Source organism: Tachyglossus aculeatus, chromosome 1, assembly GCF_015852505.1.
Source record: "Tachyglossus aculeatus isolate mTacAcu1 chromosome 1, mTacAcu1.pri, whole genome shotgun sequence".
NCBI lineage: Eukaryota > Metazoa > Chordata > Mammalia > Monotremata > Tachyglossidae > Tachyglossus > Tachyglossus aculeatus.
In genome coordinates, this window is record NC_052066.1 from 115242156 (window position 1) to 115262670 (window position 20515).

The 20515-nt window shown below is 42.1% G+C and overlaps 1 protein-coding gene across 2 annotated transcripts in view; it reads left to right on the forward strand.

Annotated features, from left to right (window-relative positions):
• Nucleotides 1-20515, forward strand: part of NBAS (NBAS subunit of NRZ tethering complex) — a 352219-nt gene that overhangs the window by 253366 nt on the left and 78338 nt on the right. For both annotated transcript variants that reach the window (XM_038758591.1, XM_038758650.1), the window contains exons 43-44: nucleotides 36-286; nucleotides 2234-2568. In XM_038758591.1, coding sequence (XP_038614519.1) covers nucleotides 36-286; nucleotides 2234-2568 — 586 coding nt within the window. The remainder of the gene's footprint in view (nucleotides 1-35; nucleotides 287-2233; nucleotides 2569-20515) is intronic.

Genomic DNA, 20515 nt, shown 5'->3' on the forward strand with positions numbered 1-20515 from the left:
TAAAGCGTAATTCCGTTTTTCTCTTTGAATTACAGTCTATCCACAGTAGAAATAGAAAGTAGAGCGCAAGTTCTTGGTCTCTTTGATACTTTGAAAACCAATCCCGAAGCTTTTCATGAGCATATGGTCAAGTACGTCTATCCAAGTATCAGCGGCGTAGATCACGAAAGATTGCTCTGTTACTTTACTCTTCTCGAAAACTGCGGTTGTTCAAGTTTTGTGAGGCATGCCATCAAACCTGACACACACATCCGGCTGCTGAAGAAGTTCAAGGTTGTTGCATCAGGTAAGATAAATCTGATAATTAAATCCACAGGAATCTATCTGTACAGTATTATGAACACTGCTAAGGTGATGCTCTTGTTATCAAGCAATCCATGGTATTTGTTAAGCATTCTCTATGTGGAGAGCTCTCTACTAAGTGCTTGGGAGACTACAATACAACAGAGTTGTTAGACACAGTCCCTGCTTACATTTGTTGTTATAATAATTACAAAATAGTAATCATATAGCTACTTCTTGTTACTGGATTCATTCACAAATAGTTACCATTTTAACAATTTCTGTGTACATCAATTTTGATGCATTTAAAATATTCACAGGTGATATATTCAAGAAATTTAATTTACTTAAGACATCACTCTGACTCACAGAGATTGTGAGCCCTTGAGGGCCAGGGACCATGTCTATTTTTCACTGCGTATTTTCTCCCAGTGCAGTGTTCTGTGCACAGTAAGCTCTTAATAAATGCTGTTATTACTACAACTTCATCACAGAAAGGACAGCATTTACTTTTGAAATGTTTTATGGGATGTAAGCTTCTTAAAGGTAGGGACTATAATAATAATGATGGCATTTGTTAAGCATTTACTATGTGTGAAGCACTGTCCAAAGCGTGGGGGTGATACAAGGCGATCAGGTTGTCCAGTGTGGGGCCCATGATCTTAATCCCCATTTTACAGATGAGGTAACTGAGGCACAGAGAAGTTAAGTGACTTGCCCAAAATCACACAGCTGACAAGCAGCGGAGCCAGGATTAGAACCCACAACCGCTGACTCCCAAGCCCGGGCTCTTTCCACTTAGCCACGCTGCTTACATCTTACTCTCCCAAGCACTCAGTAATAATAATAATAATGGCATTTATTATTTGTACTTGGCATATAATAATAATGGCATTTATTAAGTGCTTACTATGTGCAAAGCACTGTTCTAAGTGCTATTCTCTGCGAGCAGTTGCTGTTTCAGAAATATCATTGATTGAGTTTTATTTTATATAAGTTCCAAAATAAAAAAGGAACTCTTTGCATGTTTAAAAAGTAGCTTTAATGTTAGTAGAAGTTCAGAGAATGACATTATTATAAACTCAATCCATGTTGTAACTAAAGTAGAATATTAAACTATTTTTGGGTAGTGATGCATCAGAAGACAGCATTGCAATAGCTTTGTTAATGAGAGAGATGCAATTCACAAAGTAAATGTCACCAAATCCCTAAATCCAATATCAAAAGGAGGGAGGAGAGCAAAGCAAACACTTGGACTGAGAAAAGAGGCTTTAATCTTTTTTTTAAGAACAGCCTTATTCCTGCCACCACCACCCAGCAGCTATTCAGTCTCCAAACTTTGACCTCTAGGTTGTGTATTGAGGAGTGTTTCTCCCATCTCAGTTATTAATTGTACAAAGCCAACAGGTTTAAGCCTTTTTTTTTTTCCTAGGAAAAAAGTACTGGTAACATCAATGCAGTCATCTACTTCTTCAACAAAGTGGTTAGTTCTAGTTTTTGGAAAGTCAGCACCAGGCCATTGGACCAAAGTATGCCTCTGTATCATAATTCCTTTATTCATTCCATCTTTCTAGTGACTCTAACTGAGGGGGTGAGAGAATTGGAAGAGGTAGGGGGAAGTGGCAAGACATGGCAAGTTAGGAAGTTGGAGAGATCCATCCTAGGGGTGTTTGAAGATGGAATTGAAGGACCGAGATGCTGTCTGGGTGAGGGGAACCAAACTTTTGGCCTCTCCCAGGGCCATGCATCTCCCACGGCTCCTCATGATGTAGCTTCCCTAAGGCTCCCCATGGCTGGATTTCACTTAGTCTCCAGTGTGTCTAGAAAATTTGAATGAGCAACCAGAATTCCTTCTGTTTTCATGTTACTCTGTGTAGGGATTGTCAGGAGGAGTTGTTCCTTATTGTGGATTTACATATATATTTTGATTTTTCTGTCTTTCTCCCTTTAGGACTTAACTACAAAAAGCTTACTGATGAAAATGTGAGCCCTCTAGGAGCCCTGGAACCAGTTCTAACAAGTCAGAATATTTTATCCATTTCCAAACTCGCTTCCAAAATCCCCGAGAAAGATGGAAGTATGCTCTCACCAAGCTCTGTGTATACCATCTGGTTGCAAAAACTGTTCTGGACTGGAGACCCTCAGCTCATTAAAAAAGCACCAGAGTCATTTCCCGAGTGGCTTCACGCCTACGAAGTCTGTGGAAAGTACTTCGACCGACTCCAACCGAGTGATATCGTCACAGTGGTCGATGCGCTTACGTTTTCTCCAAAGGCTGTAACCAAGGTAATTTAATATTTTAAATGTCAATTGAGAATGCATTTTACTGTTAATCAGAATTTTCAATCAAGATTTTCCACGTTAGTTTCTGTTGTCTTAGTTTGAGCAAAATGTTGATATTTCAGTGTGCTTCTAACAATAATGATAATAATAATAATGGTGGTATTAAGTGCTTACTGTTTGCCAAGAACTCTTCTAAGCCCTGGGGTAGATGCAAAGTAATTAGGGTGGATGCAGTCCATGTCCCACGTGGGGCTCACAGTCTTAATCCCCGTTTTATAGATGAGGTAACTGAATCACAGAGAAATGAAGTGACTTGCCCAAGGTCACACAGCAGACATGTGGCAGAGGCAGGATTAGAACCTGCATCCACAGATTCCTAGGCCCGTGCTTTTTCCACTAGACCAGCTGCTTCTGCTGTCCTGTTGCTGTGTCAAGCATCCCAGTATGTTTTAATAGGGTTAGATGGATTGTGATACTGATCCGTAAGATGAATAGGTCGTGGTCATTCTCATCTGATAATCTGTTACAGCATATAAAGTGAATTACGGCCGATGATGTGGTTACTATTACTCTATTTATTTTACCTGTACATATCTATTCTATTTATTTTATTTTGTTAGTACGTTTGGTTTTGTTCTCTGTCTCCCCCTTTTAGACTGTGAGCCCACTGTTGGGTAGGGAATGTCTCTATATGTTGCCAACTTGTACTTCCCAAGCGCTTAGTACAGTGCTCTGCACAAAGTAAGCGCTCAATAAATACGATTGATTGATTGATTGATTGATTATGGAAGGATTTGCCTTGGAGGATTCCCTGTTAGTGGCCTTGGGTCCTGACAGCGCTCCATTTGCTCTGAGTGATGAAACTGAATAGGATGAAAAACCTTACCTTATTGTGCCTTTCGTTGAAGTTCAATTATCTGCATTTCTATGGGCATGCAAATTGAACATAGTAGTATTGCGTGGGGCAAAGAAGTAAACATATATACTAATTACCATAATCTCTGCCTCACATAGTGCTCTTTCAGGTATGGGAAAGTTGAGCTCATTACTTCATCATTCCTATAAAGCAACGTGGTCTAGTGGATAGAGCTTGTTGTGGGCAGGGATTGTCTCTATTGCTGAATTGTGATGATGATGATGGTATTTGTTAAGCGCTTACTATGTGCCAAGCACTGTTCTAAACTCTGGGGTAGATGCCAAGTAATCAGGTTGTCCCATGTGGGACTCACAGTCTTAATCCCTATTTTACAGATGAGGGAACTGAGGCACAGGGAAGTCAAGTGATTTGCCCAAAGTCACACAGCTGATAAGTGGCACAGCCAGGATTAGAACCCATGACCTCTGACTCCCAAGCCCGGGCTCTTTCCCCTGAGGCACGCTGCTTCCCAATTGTGCTTTCCAAGTTCTGAGTACAGTGCTCTGCACACAGTAAGTGCTCAATAAATATGATTGAATGAATAGAGCATAGGCCTGGGTGTCAGAAGGACCTTGGGTTCTAATCCTAGCTTTGTCACTTGTCTGCTGTGTGACCTTGGGCAAGTCACTAACTTCCCTGTTCCTCAGTTTACCTCGTCTATAAAATGGGAATTAAGACTGTGAGCCTCATGTGCGACAAAGACTGTGTCCAAGGTGATTTGCTTGTATCAACCCCAGTGCTTAGTACAGTGCCTGGCACATAGTAAGGGCTTAACAAATACCATTATTATCATTATTATTATTGAATATAGAGGCAGGCTTCAACTTAAGGTGCTTTATTCATTCATTCATATTTATTGAGCACTTACTGTGTGCAAAACAGTGTACTGAGTACTTGGGAGGATACAATATAACAATAAACACATTCCCTGCCCACAGGTGTTTCTAAATTTATACCCTATTTCAGTTTAACAACACATCACCTAAGCAACACTGGCTTCTTTTATACTCCTAGCTCCAGGAGGCACAGGGGTGGGGTTGGGGTATGTTCCACACAGGAGTCATGGAAAGTGGCGGAAAAAAAGTGTTAAAAGCTGTGTTTAGAAGAATGGGAAAAGAATAAAGAGAATGGAGGACAGATTAGGAAAACCCCAGGGGCATATTGGAGAATCTTTAGGGCAAAGGATGGGGAAGTTGTTTGTGGTCTCACATGCTTTGTAAGGCCAGGGCCATATTGCCGTCTCCTTCTGGCCAAGAAGTAAATCTATTGATTGTCTTGCAACGTGGGCCCTCCAAAGGAAAAAAAGAGGTTAAAGAGGCTGCCCAGAATCTAGATGCTAGCTCTACAGAAGTCCTGGTAAATATTGGTTAAAAGTTTCCTAGCCAGAATAATAGCCAAAATCATGTTTAATTAATATTACAGTTGGAAAGCTTACAGATGGAGGTTTCCTAACTAAGATGGATGACCTAATTATACAAGCTCCTCACCATGTGCTCAGGTTATAGCATGCAAAGCACATTTCCACTCCTAATCTAAGGCTTTGGCTCAGAAAATGGATGGAATCACTAATTTCCAAAGTCTTTATGTCCTGGACTATTTTATTCTAGTCCCAGTTAAGCAGAGAGAGAAAAACTTCACCTCATCTCAGAGCAAACCAGGGGCAGATTTCCTCCTGGCAGGGAGGCAAGTAGCTAGATTTTTTGTCTCAATATGAGCCTCCCCAGATGTGAGCATAACTAGCTTTCTAGAAATAAAGGAAGACTCAATCAATCAATCAATTGTATTTCCCACATCACCAGGGATATCTGGGAAATACAGACAACCAACTCTTCTGCTTCCTAGGTCATGCTGGGTTTTTTCCCCCTTTGTTGCCCAGCAAGACGTAACTTGGCCCAGTGGCTATAGCATGGGCCTGGGACTCAAAATGACCTGGGTTCTAATCCAGCTCCACCACATGTCTGCTTTGTGACCTTGGGCAAATCACTTAACTTCTCTGTGCCTCTGTTACCTCATCTGTAAAATGCGGATTGAGACCGTGAGCCCCACGTGGGACAGGTCCTGTGTCCAACCTGATTAGCTCGTATCTACCCCGACGCATAGTACAGTGCCTGGCACATAGTAGCCTCCTCCAGTAGGCCTTCCCAAACTGAGCCCCCTCCTTCCACTCCCCCTCATCCCCCTCTCCATCCCCCCGTCTTACCTCCTTCCCTTCCCCACAGCACCTGTATATATGTATGTATGTTTGCACATATTTATTACTCTATTTATTTATTTATTTTACTTGTACATATCTATTCTATTTATTTTATTTTGTTAATATGTTTGGCTTTGTTCTCTGTCTCCCCCTTCTAGACTGTGAGCCTACTGTTGGGTAGGGACTGTCTCTATATGTTGCCAACTTGTACTTCCCAAGCGCTTAGTACAGTGCTCTGCACACAGTAAGCGCTCAATAAATACGATTGATTGATTGATTGATTAACAAATATCATTAAAATATCTTTTAGACTGTGAGCCCACTCTTTTAGACTGTGAGCCCACTGTTGGGTAGGGACTGTCTCTATATGTTGCCAACTTGTACTTCCCAAGCGCTTAGTACAGTGCTCAGCACACAGTAAGCACTCAATAAATACGATTGATTGATTGATTAACAAATATCATTAAAAATAAATTCCTTGACAGACCTGATGATAGAATTGAAAACACACCACTCCTGTTAACAAGATTGATTGAGACCCAGCTGTTTAGAACTTCCCAGTTGCCAGGCACAGAAAATTTTGTGTGCATGTAACATATCGTAATGATGTCATCAAGAAGCTGTTTGAAACCCTGAACCCGTGTTTTACTGGGGGATCCCAGATCTGTATCCCTGTCTTCAGAGCCATTGTATGCTCATCACTTGGGTGTCACTATTGTCGGATGGACACTTAAAATTTCTAACCATTGTCCCACGACTGCTCCCCTTCCCCTAACACTGCTCCACTCCCCGGCCTGTGTTGTGATCTGTGGAAATTTCCTTGCTTTCTTATTGTTTTGAACTTGTTCTAAGAACTACCTGAAAATGGTTTTCCCTGACATCTTCGAAAATGGTTTTCTTGCAAGTGAATACTTTTTTGATCTTGTGGCCTTGTGGAAAGGGCACAGAGCTGGGAGTCAGAGGACCCGAGTTCTTATCCCAGCTCTGCCACCTGCCTTCTGTGAGTGACCTTGGGCAAATCACTCAACTTCCCTGTGCCTTAGTTCCCTCATCTGTAAAATGGGAATTAAATAACTAGTGTCCCTCCTACTTAAACTGTGAGCCACATGAGGAACAGGGATTATGGCTGGCTTGATTATCTTGTATTTACCCCAGGGCTTAGCACAGTGCTTGACACCTAGTAAGCATTTAACAAATACCACAATTATTTTATTATTATTATTCATTTAAATTCTGAGACAGGATAAGTAGGTATGGAAATTGCCATTTTTAGAGCAAAAAAGGGGCACTAAGAGGCTGGATTTCCAGGGATCACTCACTACCCACCGGTAGATGCTAAGGCACATCACAACTGGTTATAATCGACTGATGGAGGGGTTATACTGCTTTGTTCTGAGTATTAAAAAAAATGCATTTCTTCAGCTTCAGGTTTCCCTACCATTCGCTGGTGTGAAAAGAGAAAAGGAGTCCAAGAGATCTTCCTTGTTGTCTGTGTTCCTACATTTCTTTAGGTGGATGCTTAAACTTGTTGCCAGTACGTAGGTCATTAAAAAGTTTAAGAATCACACAATCTAATAGATAGTGTGACATTTTTGTGGAAAATGAGTCCTCACATAGTCGCCTACTTCACATCAACACAGTCTGGTACTTTAGTCTTTGGACCGAGGTACATTTATTCTCTGTGGCTTCCATGTACTCTGATTCAGCAGAAAAAGGAAAAACTTCATTTATAGCATAGCATGATAAATGTGTCTGCATAATAAATATCCTTAATTCATAACTCATGATAATGCAAGTCATTTTTATTAAACACCAATGAGGCTTTTCCTGCAGGATATCAGAGTTAGAGTCAGTTTGCTATGTAGGCCTCCAACAGGACCATCAGAGGAAGATCTGGGTGTAGAAATTCCTACCAGGATGTAGTTGAGAGTTCTGTGGAGGCTCTAGTGATCATGGCAGAATCAGTTCACTAAATCAGACAAGATCCAAGTCAGGATTTACCTCATACCATAAACTAGAAAAGATCATCATAGAAAACATTAATGTAGACTGTAAGCTCACGTGTGTCTACCAACTCCGTTGTACTCTTCTAAGAGCGTGGTATGGTGGTCTGCACATAGTAAGCGTTCAATAAATACCATTGATGATGACGATAATGTGGATAAAAATAATAATGATAATTATAGTATTTGTTAAGTGCTTACTATTGTCAGGCACTGTATTAAGTGCTGGGGTGGATACAAGATAATCAGGTTGGGCAGTCCCTGTCCCACACGGGACTCACAGTCTTCCATTCACAGATGAGAGAACTGAGAAGTGAAATGACTTGCCCAAGGTCACACAGCGAACAAGTGGCAGAGGCAGGATTAGAACCCATGACCTCCGACTCCCAAGCCCGTGCTGTCTCCGCTACGCCATGCTGCTTCTCCTGATGATGATGCCGATGCTTTTAGACTGCGAGCCCACTGTTGGGTAGGGACTGTCTCTATATGTTGCCAATTTGTACTTCCCAAGCGCTTAGTACAGTGCTCTGCACATAGTAAGCGCTCAATAAATACGATTGATGATTGATGATGATGATGATGATGATGATAAACTTTATATGATCAGTAAGGCCATCAGAGCTAAGACTGCCAGGGCCATGCTGGTGATCTGGCTATCGGAAATCAGACACCATGTGGGGTGATTTGGCAGCCAGCTGCTTGGAAGCTTCATTGGAGAAATGTCCAAGAGACAGGGTTCAGTCTATGATAACTACCAAATTCATCTACCGTAGCTTTGTGTTTATTCATTCATTCGATGGTATTTATTGAGCGCCTACTGTGTGCAAAGCACTGCACTTAGTGCTTAGCACTGTACCAATATGCACATGTGATCGTTGTAAATTTAATATCAGGTAATTGTGCATACCTACTTTAGTTTTCAGTAATTTTAGACTGTAGCGTGACAACTACATTATCATCATCATCATCATCAATCGTATTTATTGAGCGCTTACTGTGTGCAGAGCACTGTACTAAGCGCTTGGGAAGTACAAATTGGCAACATGTAGAGACAGTCCCTACCCAACAGTGGGCTCATAGTCTAAAAGGGGGAGACAAAACCAAACATACTACAAAATAAAATAGAATAGATATGTACAAGTAAAATGAATAAATAAATAGAGTAATAAATATGTACAAACATATATCCATATTACTATTATTAGATGTGCCTTTGATTGTCGAGAACCAAATTTTTGGTGAACATGGATAGCATCTGAAAAATAAATCACCTTTTTTTCTAAAATAGTATATTGGATGAAATTCCCGAGTGCCTTGGGTGATAGAGACTAAACGTAGCAAACTAAACCCTTTTGGGTTCTTTTTTATATTTGGAGGCCATACAGATAATTTGGTCGTATTATTACTCTGCATACAAGCATTAAATGTGTGGATGAATATTCTGACTTGGTCCATGTGAATTTGAGTCGCGATTAAAGGAAATTGATTCCGCATGCAAATTATTTGGCTAGTCCGATGCTGGTGATAGTATTTTATTTTATTTTGTTAGTATGTTTGGTTTTGTTCTCTGTCTCCCCCTTTTAGATTGTGAGCCCACTGTTGGGTAGGGACTGTCTCTGTATGTTGCCAACTTGTACTTCCCAAGCGCTTAGTACAGTGCTCTGCACACAAGTAAGCGCTCAATAAATATGATTGATTGATTGATTGATTGGGATTTAGAGAATCCATTTCTGGCCCCAGCTCTAGCACATAACTGCAGTGTTATCTTAGGCAAGGTACTTAACTTCTCTGTGCCTCAGGTTCCTCATCTGTAAAATGGGAATAAAGAACCTGTCAGACCGTGAGCCACACAATGGGACAGGGATTTTGACCAAGCTTATTATCTTGTATCTTCTATAGTGTGTAGGACAGTGCTTCATATATAGAAAATGCTTGATAAATACCATTATTGTTATGAGAGTTGGAAGGATTTTCCTTTGGTTGCACACAGCTGTTTGCAGCTCCTTCCTTCCTACTCTGCCCTCATGGTGCTCCTTCCTTACTGTATCTTGCCCCTCTTATAGGCCAAAAATTCACCCATATTTCCTTAGCTAGACATTTTCTGGCCATTGGATAAAATGAATAGTAATAATAATAATGAATGCATTTATTAAGCGCTTACTATGTGCAAAGCACTGTTCTAAGCACTGGGGGATACAAGGTGATCAGATTGTCCCATGTGGGGCTCACAGTCTTAATCCCCATTTTCCAGATGAGGTAACTGAGGCACAGGGAAGTTAAGTGACTTGCCCAAAGTCACCCAGCTGACAATTGGCGGAGTCGAGATTTGAACCCATGACCTCCGACTCCAAAGCCCGTGCTCTTTCCACTGAGCCATGCTGCTTCCCCAATATGCCTTGTTATGCAAATTCTTATCCTTAATAGTCAAAAAGTGCAGTAAATATCAGTGATGGGCAATAGACTATTTACGGACCATGCACAGAAGCAGCGTGGCTTAGTGGAAAGAGCCCGGGCTTGGAAGTCAGAGGTCGTGGGTTCTAATCCCGGCTCCGGCACTTATCAGCTGTGTGACCTTGGGCAAATCACTTAACTTCTCTGTGCCTCAATTACCTCATCTGTAGAATAGGGATGAAGACTGTGAGCCCCAAGTGGGACAACCTGATTACCTTGTATCTATCCTAGCCCTTAGAACAGTGCTTGACACATAGTTAGTGCTTAACAAATACCATCATCATCATCATCTGTGTTTTTACCCCAAATGCTTTTCAAGTGGTAATGTATGTGCATTCATAGATGAATGTGCAGAACTATGAAAAAGGATCGTCTCCCTCCAAAATATCTGGAAAATGGAAAATGAACATGTTTTGACATACAGATGCCTTTTCCCCAAGCAAAACTCCGAGGCAGCCAGCTTCATGGTCAAACCCATATGGTGTCTGATTTCTGGTAGCCAGACCATCTGCTGAGCCCAGTTAGTCTTGAACCTCAGGTACTTTAAATAATTTCCTTGTAAACCGTGACTGTTACATTTTCTATAGTAATTTTTTCAAATTTACGAAACCGGTAAATCAAACAGTATCTGTTAAGTGTTTACTCTGTGCAGAGCACTGCACTAATGCCCCTGGGAGAACAGAGTAAGGTTAGTAGACCTGATTTGTGCCTTCAAGGAGCTTGCAGTCAAGGTGGGGAGAGAAACCAAAATACAATCAATCAGTTGTATTTGTTGAATGCTTACTGCGTGCAGAGCACTGTGGTAAGCACTTGGGAGAGTACAATATAACAGAGTTGGTAGACACGTTCTCTGCCTGTAACTAGCGTATAGTCAAGCAGGGTATACAGATGTTAATATAAATGGATTGAATTACGGATATGTCCTTAAAGTACATACTATCAGGTGCAATAAAATGAAGTGCTATGGTGCTGAAAGAGGGGTGAATTGAGAATGCAGATCCTAGTGCAAGGATAATAATAATGATGGCATTTATTAAGCGCTTCCTGTGTGCAAAGCACTGTTCTAAATGCTCGGGAGGTTATAAGGTGATCAGGTTGTCCCACGGGGGGCTCACAGTCTTAATCTCCATTTTACAGATGAGGTAACTGAGGCACAGAGATGTTAAGTGACTTGCCCAAAGTCACCCAGCTGACAGTTGACAGAGCCGGGATTAGAACCCATGACTTCTGATTCCAAAGCCCGGGCTCCTTCCACTGAGCCACACTGCTTCTCAGCATGGATAACATAGAAGGAAATGGGAGAAGGGGAAAAGAGGGCTTTGTTGGGGAAGGCCTCTTGGAAGCAGTGTGTTTTTAATAAGGCTTTGAAGGTGGGAAGAGTGAATGTCTGTCGGATGTGAAGAGAGATGGAGTTCCAGGCCAGAGGCAGGACATGGGCGAGGGGTTGGCATTGAGACACACAAGATCGAGTTTCAGTGAGTAGGTTGGCATTAGAGGAGTGAAGTGTGTGGGCTGGGTTGTAGTGGGAGATCCTGGAGGTAATTTAGAAGGTGAAAAGGTGATTGAGTGCTTTAAAGCCTACGGTAAGGAGTTACTGTTTGATGCAGAGGTGGATGGGCAACCATGGGAGGTTCTAGAGGACTGGGGAAACATGGACTGAAAAGTTTGTAATAATAATAATAATAATGGCATTTATTAAATGCTTACTATGTGCAAAGCACTGTTCTAAGCACTGGGGAGGTTACAAGGTGATCAGGTTGTCCCACTGGGGGGCTCACAGTCTTCATCCCCATTTTACAGATGAGGTAAGGTTGTCCCACCGGGGGGCTCACAGTCTTAATCCCCATTTTACAGATGAGGTAACTGAGGCCCCGAGAAGTGAAGTGACTTGCCCAGAGTCACACAGCTGACCGGATTTGAACCCATGACCTCTGGCTCCAAAGCCCGGGCTCTTTCCACTGAGCCACACTGCTTCCCGATCCCCGTACAAGTAGGAGGATCACTCTGATGGTCAGGAGAAGCAGCAGAATGTAAAACTACATGGTACCAGAGATGGAGTGGGTTAGTACCCAAGTGCTTAGGTGATGCTGAAGTGGGAGTAGAGGGCAGAATAGGGTGGGGAGATGAGCGGTTACTCAGGGAAGATCTCTTGGAGGTCAGGGAAGATCTCTTGGAGGAAATGGGATTTCAGAAAGGCCATGAAGATGGGGAGAGCAAAAAGTCTGCCAAAAGTGAAGGGGGAAGGAGCTCTGGGAGGGACGAGAACACCTGTTGTTGGTTAGGGACCGTCTTTATAATGATGATGGTGATGGTATTTGTTAAGCGCTTACTATGTGCAAAGCACTGTTCTAAGCGCTGGGGGGGATACAAGGTGATCAAGGTGTCCCACGTGGGGCTTACAGTCTTCATCCCCATTTTACAGATAGGGGAACTGAGGCTCTGAGAATTTAAGTGACTTGCCCAAGGTCACACAGCAGACATGTGGCGGAGTCGGGATTCGAACCCATGACCTCTGACTCCAAAGCCCGTGCTCTTGCCACTGAGCCACGCTGCTTCTCAGTGTTGCAGTAATGTTGCCGACTTGTATTTCCCAAGCACTTAGTACGGTGCTCTGCACACAGGAAGCGCTCAATAAATACGGTTGAATGAATGATTGAGTAAGGAATCAGCAATGAGAGATAAGTGAATGAGGCACCGTGAGTAAGTAGTATGACTTGAGAGGAGCAGAGCGTGTGAACTGGGTTGTACTGGGAGAGGAATAAGTAAGAGGAGAAATCCTGGCTCATGAGAATCTTTTTCAGCCATAGTCTCTGGTTCTGACAATTGGATCCTGGATGAAGTTCCTAATTCCATATTTCCCTGTAATAATCACAAATATAGGATGGCTAATTCTGGCCCTATTTGGGGAATATACAGCTAGGAGGCCCCAATTTGGCTTTTCTGAAGGGAAAAGCCTTGTTGTAAGTTTAATAATGAGACTATTTTTATACCACACCTTCCTTCCCCGAGAAGCTCAAACCTTGACTTGGTTCATAGGTTTGTTATTGGAATTAGTGAGGGGTGGGGTCACTTAGTTTCTCCATATCTCAGTTTCCTCATCCGTAAAATGGGGATTACATACCTGTTCTCTTACCTCCCTAGACTAAGTGCCCCTTGTGGGGCAGGAACTTTGTCTGAGCTGCATATATCTACCCCAGCATTTAGTACAGTGCTTGGCACATAGTAATTGCTTACCAAATAGCACAGCTGTTATGGTCATTCAGGCCTGGCATAGATTCTCCAGCATGGGATGGAAGGGGAGGAGGTGGGAAGAAAGAAACACATTTCATGATTTGCCCCCCAGATGTACCCCACTACCCCACCACCCCACCACTAGTGGAGAGACTGCATATGCCCCTAAATGTCTGGGCCAGCTCATTTGCTTCAAGACATTTCATCAATCATCCCTTGGTCTTCTCTTCTTGAGGCTAAATAATTCCAATTTCTTACCTTTGTCGAATTTTTTTTCCATGTGTGTGACTTCTCTCTGAACCTTCTCCAGGTTTTCCACATCCAGGTTCTCCACATCCTTTCTAAAATGCTATCACTAAAATTAATAACAGCACAGTAATTAGCATTTGACTAGCTGGGTGTATTTCTTCTTGCTATTGCAAAGCTTATTCCAGTACCAATATAATAATAATAATAATGATAATGGCATTTATTAAGCGCTTATTATGTGCAAAGCACTGTCCTAAGCACTGGCGAGGTTGCAAGGTGATCAGGTTGTCCCACGGGGGGCTCACAGTCTTAATCCCTGTTTTACAGATGAGGGAACGGAGGCCCAGAGAAGTTAAGTGACTTGCCTAAAGTCACACAGCTGACAGTTGGCGGAGCTGGGATTTGAACCCGTGACCTCTGACTCCAAAGCTCGTGCTCTTTCCACTGAGCCACGCTGCTTCTCATAGCATACTGGCTTTTCAATAATGGCATGAAATCCTGGATTGATATCGAATTGAGCTGTTGCCTTTGCCCCCGAGTCATTATTCTTTTGCATTGACAGACTTTCACGGTCCTATCTATATAGGATATCTGTCTATGTTTGTGTTGTGTAAAATGCAAAATTAGGACTGCTACCAAGAGCATACTAGCTTTTATTCGCCTTTAAAAAGGACTGCAGTTTGAATTAATTCAGGGCTATCCCACTACTTCTTGTCCCCCTGAGGTTCTAAAGAGATTATCCCAAAGATAATAACTGTATTATTAAGATCCTATGTAATAGAATATGAAGACATGTGTTCAGTCGTATCTAACCAAATAACGACAAAAGACCTTAAAGAACTTGGCGTCAAAGGCAAATTTGTGGTCACCATGGTGTTCATTATTGGCAAATTGAATAAGTAGTTCCTCTCTGAACTTGCACAATTACTTCAAATTGGCTTGAGTAAGGCTTCAGATTGAAAATTGGCCGAAAGTCTGTAAACAGAATATATTAATAAATGGTAATGTATTTGACCCAGGAGGAGCTTAGTGGGATGTCACAGGAGTTGGTGTTATTTTGGAGGGATGTCACAGGAGTTGGTGTTAGTTTGGAGGTCTTATTTTACAACCTTCATTAATGATTTGGAAGGATAGTAAGCACCACATTAATGAGGTATGCGGGCATTTCTTTGGTGTCAGAAATCCCAGTGAGAGGAAAACAATAAATCAGGCATTCTAAATGAATCGAAGTATGGCCAAGTTGCATCAAATTGAAATTCAGCCCGTAAAAACGCAAGGCAGTACACCAGGAGAAAAATGATCTGGTAATTCACTTGAATTCTCTCTGAAGTGATCAGTTACTCCATTCATCCCCCTACCCTGCCCTGCTGATCTATGGTTTTGATATATGTTTTTAAATGTGTCAAATGAAAATTGTTTTCACAAAAATTGAAATGCCTTTAGTGTTGTGGTTTCTGATTTCTTTTCTGATTTCCGGTTTCTGATTTCTCTTCTAATCCTCATGCAAGAGTCCTGGGGAGAGTTGATTTCTGTGTTTGACAAAGGTTCCCACAATTTTATTTAAATAAAATTTTCCTTCATTAGCGAAGATTACTCCTCTCAAAATGTACCAGCCTGTCTTGGTTGCAGGAAACTGTAATGGGATTGCCAATGACAGAAGAATGTTATTTGAAGGGGAAGGATCAATCAATCTACCAGTGGTATTTATTAAGCAAGGCAGGACACTGTACTAAGTGTAGACAGAATCCCTGCTGAAGAGTAGCTTATAGTTCAGAGAGGGAGAAAGACAGTAAAATAAATTACAAGTAAATGAAATGGGAAGATAGGTACATAAGTGATGTGGAGCTACGGGGGTAGATAAGCAGCGTGGTTCAGTGGAAAGAGAACGGGCTAGGGAGCCAGAGGTCATGAGTTCAAATCCCAGCTCCGCCACTTGTCTGCTGTGTGACTTTGGGCAAGTCACTTAACTTCTCTGTGCCTCAGTTCTCTCATATGTAAAATGGGGATTAAGACTGTGAGTCCCACATGGGACAACCTGATCACCCCCAGCGCTTAGAACAGTGCTTCGCACATAGTAAGCACTTAACAAATGCCATCATCTTGATGATTATATATACAATAATATAACAATATTATTATTACTAAGCACTTGGGAGAGTGCAGTAGACAGGTTCCCTGCTCACAAGAAGCTTATAGTCCAGAGGGGGAGTAAGACAGTAAAATAAATTACAAGTAGAGGAAATGGGAGGATATGTGCATAAGTGATGTGGAGCTAAGGGTGGGATAAATATCAGGTGCTTAACAGATCAAACTGCAAAGGCGATGCAGGAGGGAGTGCTTCAGGTGCTTCATACAGTGCTCTGCACACAGTAAGTGTTCAGTAAATAAAATTGAATGAACTTATAATAATAATAATAGCATTTATTAAGCACTTACTATGTGCAAAGCACTGTTCTAAGCGCTGGGGAGGTTACAAGGTGATCGGGTTGTCCCACGTGGTGCTCACAGTCTTAACCCCCATTTTACAGATGAGGTAACTGAGGCACAGAGAAGTTAAGTGACTTGCCCAAAGTCACACAGCTGACAATTGGCAGAGCCGGGATTTGAACCCATGAACTCTGACTCCGAAGCCCGTGCTCTTTCCAGTGAGCCACGCTGCTTTTGGATATGTATGTATCCAAAATTTATTCTTTCTCCCCCTATAGTCCCTAAGCTCCACATCTACCAAATTATATTGTACTACCCCAAGTGCTTAACGCAGTGCACTTCAGTAAGTACTCAATAAATATGATTGATTGATAGGGGAAATAAGGACTTAGCTGGGAAAGGCCTCTTGGGGAAAAAGCGATTTTAAGGTGGCTCTGGAACTGGGGGGAGTGGTGGTCTGTCAGATGTGAAGGAGAAAGGAGTTCCAGGGCCAAGGGAAGAATTGGGCAAGGGGTGCAAGGGGTGGACAAAGATGATATCAATAATTTGAATCTGTTAAACAGGAGTGGAGTACAGTGAGGATTCTTTCACTTCTTACTCCTTTAAAGATCTTCTTTCAAGCTCAGATCCTTTATTGACCTCCCCAGGCTGTTTCCACATATTCATCATTTTTACTCTAAGGAAGAACTCTCTGTAAATTATCAAGCACCCTCTAGAGTGTGAGCTCACTGTGGCAGGGAATGTGTCTATTATTGTCTTGTAATAATAATAATTAATTAATTCATTCAATCGTATTTATTGAGCGCTTACTGTGTGCAGAGCACTGTACTAAGCGCTTGGGAAGTGCAAGTTGGCAACGTATAGAGACGGTCCCCACCCAACAGCGGGCTCACAGTCTAGAAGGGGGAGACAGACAACAAAACAAAACATGTGATCAGGTGTCAAGTCATCAGAATAAATAGAAGTAAAGCTAGATGCACATCATTGACAAAATAAATAGAATAGTAAATATGTACAAGTAGAATAGAGTAATAAAGTAATACTGATGATGAGAAGATGATATAATAATAATAATGATGGCATTTGTTACACGCTTACTGTGTGCAAAGCACTGTTCTAAGCACTGGAGAGGATACAAGGTGATCAGGTTGTCCCACGTGGGGCTTCAGTCTTAACCCCTATTTTACAGATGAGGTAACTGAGGCCCAGAGAAGTTAAGTGACTTGCCCGAGGTCACACAGCTGACTATTGGCGGAGCTGGGATTAGAACCCATGACCTCTGACTCCCAAGCCCGGACTCTTTCCATTGAGCCACGCTGCTTCTCTGTAACTCTCCCAAGCGCTTAGTACAGTGCTTTACACATAGTTAGAGCTCAATATATATGATTGAATATACTGTCCTTTTCTGTCTTCGAAGTTCAGCTAAAACCACATATCAGGCCTCCTTAAAAATTGATCTGTCCCTGAATATGTCAGGTATGTCATCTGGGAAATACGATAGTTAACACCTGTACCATTAGAAACAAGAAGCAGCGTGGCTCAGGGGAAAGAGCACGGACTTTGGAGTCAGAGGTCATGGGTTTGAATCCCGACTCCGCCACATGTCTGCTGTGTGATCTTGGGCAAGTCACTTCTCTGGGCCTCAGTTACCTCATCTGTAAAATGGGGATTAAGACTGTGAGCCCCACGTGGGACAACCTGATCACCCTGTATCCTCCCCAGCGCTTAGAACAGTGCTTTGCACATAGTAAGCGCTTAACAAATGCCAATTATTATTATTATTATTAGGACCGCTTCACATCCCTCAAGGGAAGTTTTCTCGTCAGTTTTATCTAGGTTACTGGAAATAGTCAATTGGAAAATGATGCATTGATATAACGTCTTCTGTGCAATGCCCGTTGTTGAATAGTCTCTATAGCCATCCTTTAGCACCTTAAATAGGACTATCCAGAGAAGCGGCGTGGCTCAGTGGAAAGAGCCCGGGCTTGGGACTGAGGTCATGGGTTCTAATCCCTGCTCCACCACTTGTCAGCTGTGTGACTTCGGGCAAGTCACTTAACTTCTCTGTGCCTCAGTTACCTCACCTGTAAAATGGGGATTAAGTCTGTGAGCCCCACGTGGGACAACCTGATTGCTTTGTACCCCCTCCAGTGCTTAGAACACATGGTAAGCGCTTAACAAATGCCATCATTATTATTATAATTACTATTATTATTAGTGAGTAGTGAGATTTTTTTTATCACTGAGCTCAATATGCCCGATTTGTGCTTAGCCAATCCCATATTAGTCATATGCGTGGCAAGCGGCTCCTGCTGCGCTGTTGCATTTGAAATGCATGTTTTGTGCTGTCACTTTTATTTGCACCCTTTTAGGTTGTGCAAGTCTCAAGAGCCCGGGCTTTGAAGTCAGAGGTCATGGGTTCAAATCCCGGCTCCGCCAATTGTCAGCTGTGTGACTTTGGGCAAGTCACTTAACTGCTCTGTGCCTCAGCTCTCTCATCTGTAAAATGGGGATTAAGACTGTGAGCCCCACGTGGGGCAACCTGATTACCTTGCGTCTACCCCAGCGCTTGGAACAGTGCTTGGCACATAGTGAGTGCTGAGAAGCAGCATGGCTCAGTGGAAAATACCTTTGGAGTCAGAGGTCATGGGTTGGGAATGGGCCTCCAGCGTGGAGGGTTTCGTCCTTGAGGGCCGTCTGAATTTATCATTTGTTAATAAAAATAAAAATAATAATAATAATAGTGTTTGTTAAGCGCTTACTATGTGCCAAGCACTGTTCTAAGCGCTGGGAGAGATACAAGGTGATCAGGTTGTCTCCCTTGGGGCTCACAGCCTTCATCCCCATTTGACAGATGAGGGAACTGAGGCCTAGAGAATAATAGTGATGGTATTTAAGCGCTTACTATGTGCCAAACACTGTTCTAAGTGCTGGAAGAGATACAAGCTAATCAGGTTGTACCGTATGGGGCTCACAGTCTCCATCCCCATTTTACAGATGAGGTCACTGAGACGTATATATGTATACATGTATCTGTGTATATATGTTCGTACATATTTATTACTCTATTTATTTTTCTTGTACATATTCTATTTATTTTATTTGGTTTATATGTTTTGTTGTCTGTCTCCCCCTTCTAGACTGTGAGCCCACTGTTGGGTAGGGACCGTCTCTATATGTTGCCAACTTGTACTTCCCAAGCGCTTAGTCCAGTGCTCTGCACACAGTAAGCGCTCAATAAATATGATTGAATGAATGAATGAATGGGTTCACATCCCAGCTCCGCCAATTGTCAGCTGTGTGACTTTGGGCAAGTCACTTAACCTCTCTGGGCCTCAGTTACCTCATCTGTAAAATGGGGATTAAGACTGTGAGCCCCCCGGGTGACAACCTGTTCACCTTGTAACCTCTCCAGTGCTTAGAACAGTGCTTTGCACTTAGTAAGAGCTTAATAAATGCCATCATTATTATTAATTATGATAATAATAATACCAATTATTATTATTATAGAGAAGCATCATGGCTTAGTGGCAAGAGCATGGGCTTGGGCATCAGGGGACATGGGTTCTGATTCATTCATTCTTGCATTCAATCGTATTTGTTGAGCGCTTACTGTGTGCAGAGCACTGTACTAAGCACTTGGGAAGTACAGGTCAGCAACATATAGAGATGGTCCCTACCCAACAACGGGCTCACATAAGGGGGAGACACACAACAAAACAAAACATGTAGACAGGTGTCAAAACTGTAGCTGATCCCAGCTCTGCCACTTGTCTGCTGTGTGACCTGGGGCAAGTCACTTCACTTCTCTGTGCCTCAGTTCCCTCATCTGTAAAATGGAGATTAAGGCTGTGAGTCCCACGTGGGACAACCTGATGACCTGGTATCTACCCCAGAGCTTAGATGAGTGCTCGGCATGTAGTAAGCACTGAACAAATACTATTATTATTATCATTATTATTACAAATTCAAATGCATAGGTGATTCCAGAGGGAAAGGGAGTAAGGGAAATGAGGGCTTAGTTGTGCAAGACTTCTTGGAGGAGTTGTGATTTTAATCACGATGGGAGCCCATGTACTTATGAATATAGCATATTGTGTAGAGTTACATGCCGTCCACTCTATTTTCTATGTTTAATGGTTTTCTATTTTTGCACCTTAAAGTTAAGATCCTATCCTCTATAGTGAGGCCGGTTTATGGGGCAGTCAAATTTTAGAGAAACACTATTCGGTGACTATCATGTTACTAATCAAGGCTATTCAGAAACCCAGGGCATCATAAATTTTGCTATGATTTTCGTATTTTACACATCCATTTGTAAATTTATAACTTGTATTAAATTTTCCTTTGCTGTAACTTAAGTCAATCTGATACTTTCTTCCAAAACAATATAGCTTGAAATGTGTTAAATTTATATACATGCCGAAATATTATTTTAAAATGGAATGTGCAATGGGTGTTTGAATATTTTATTAAAAA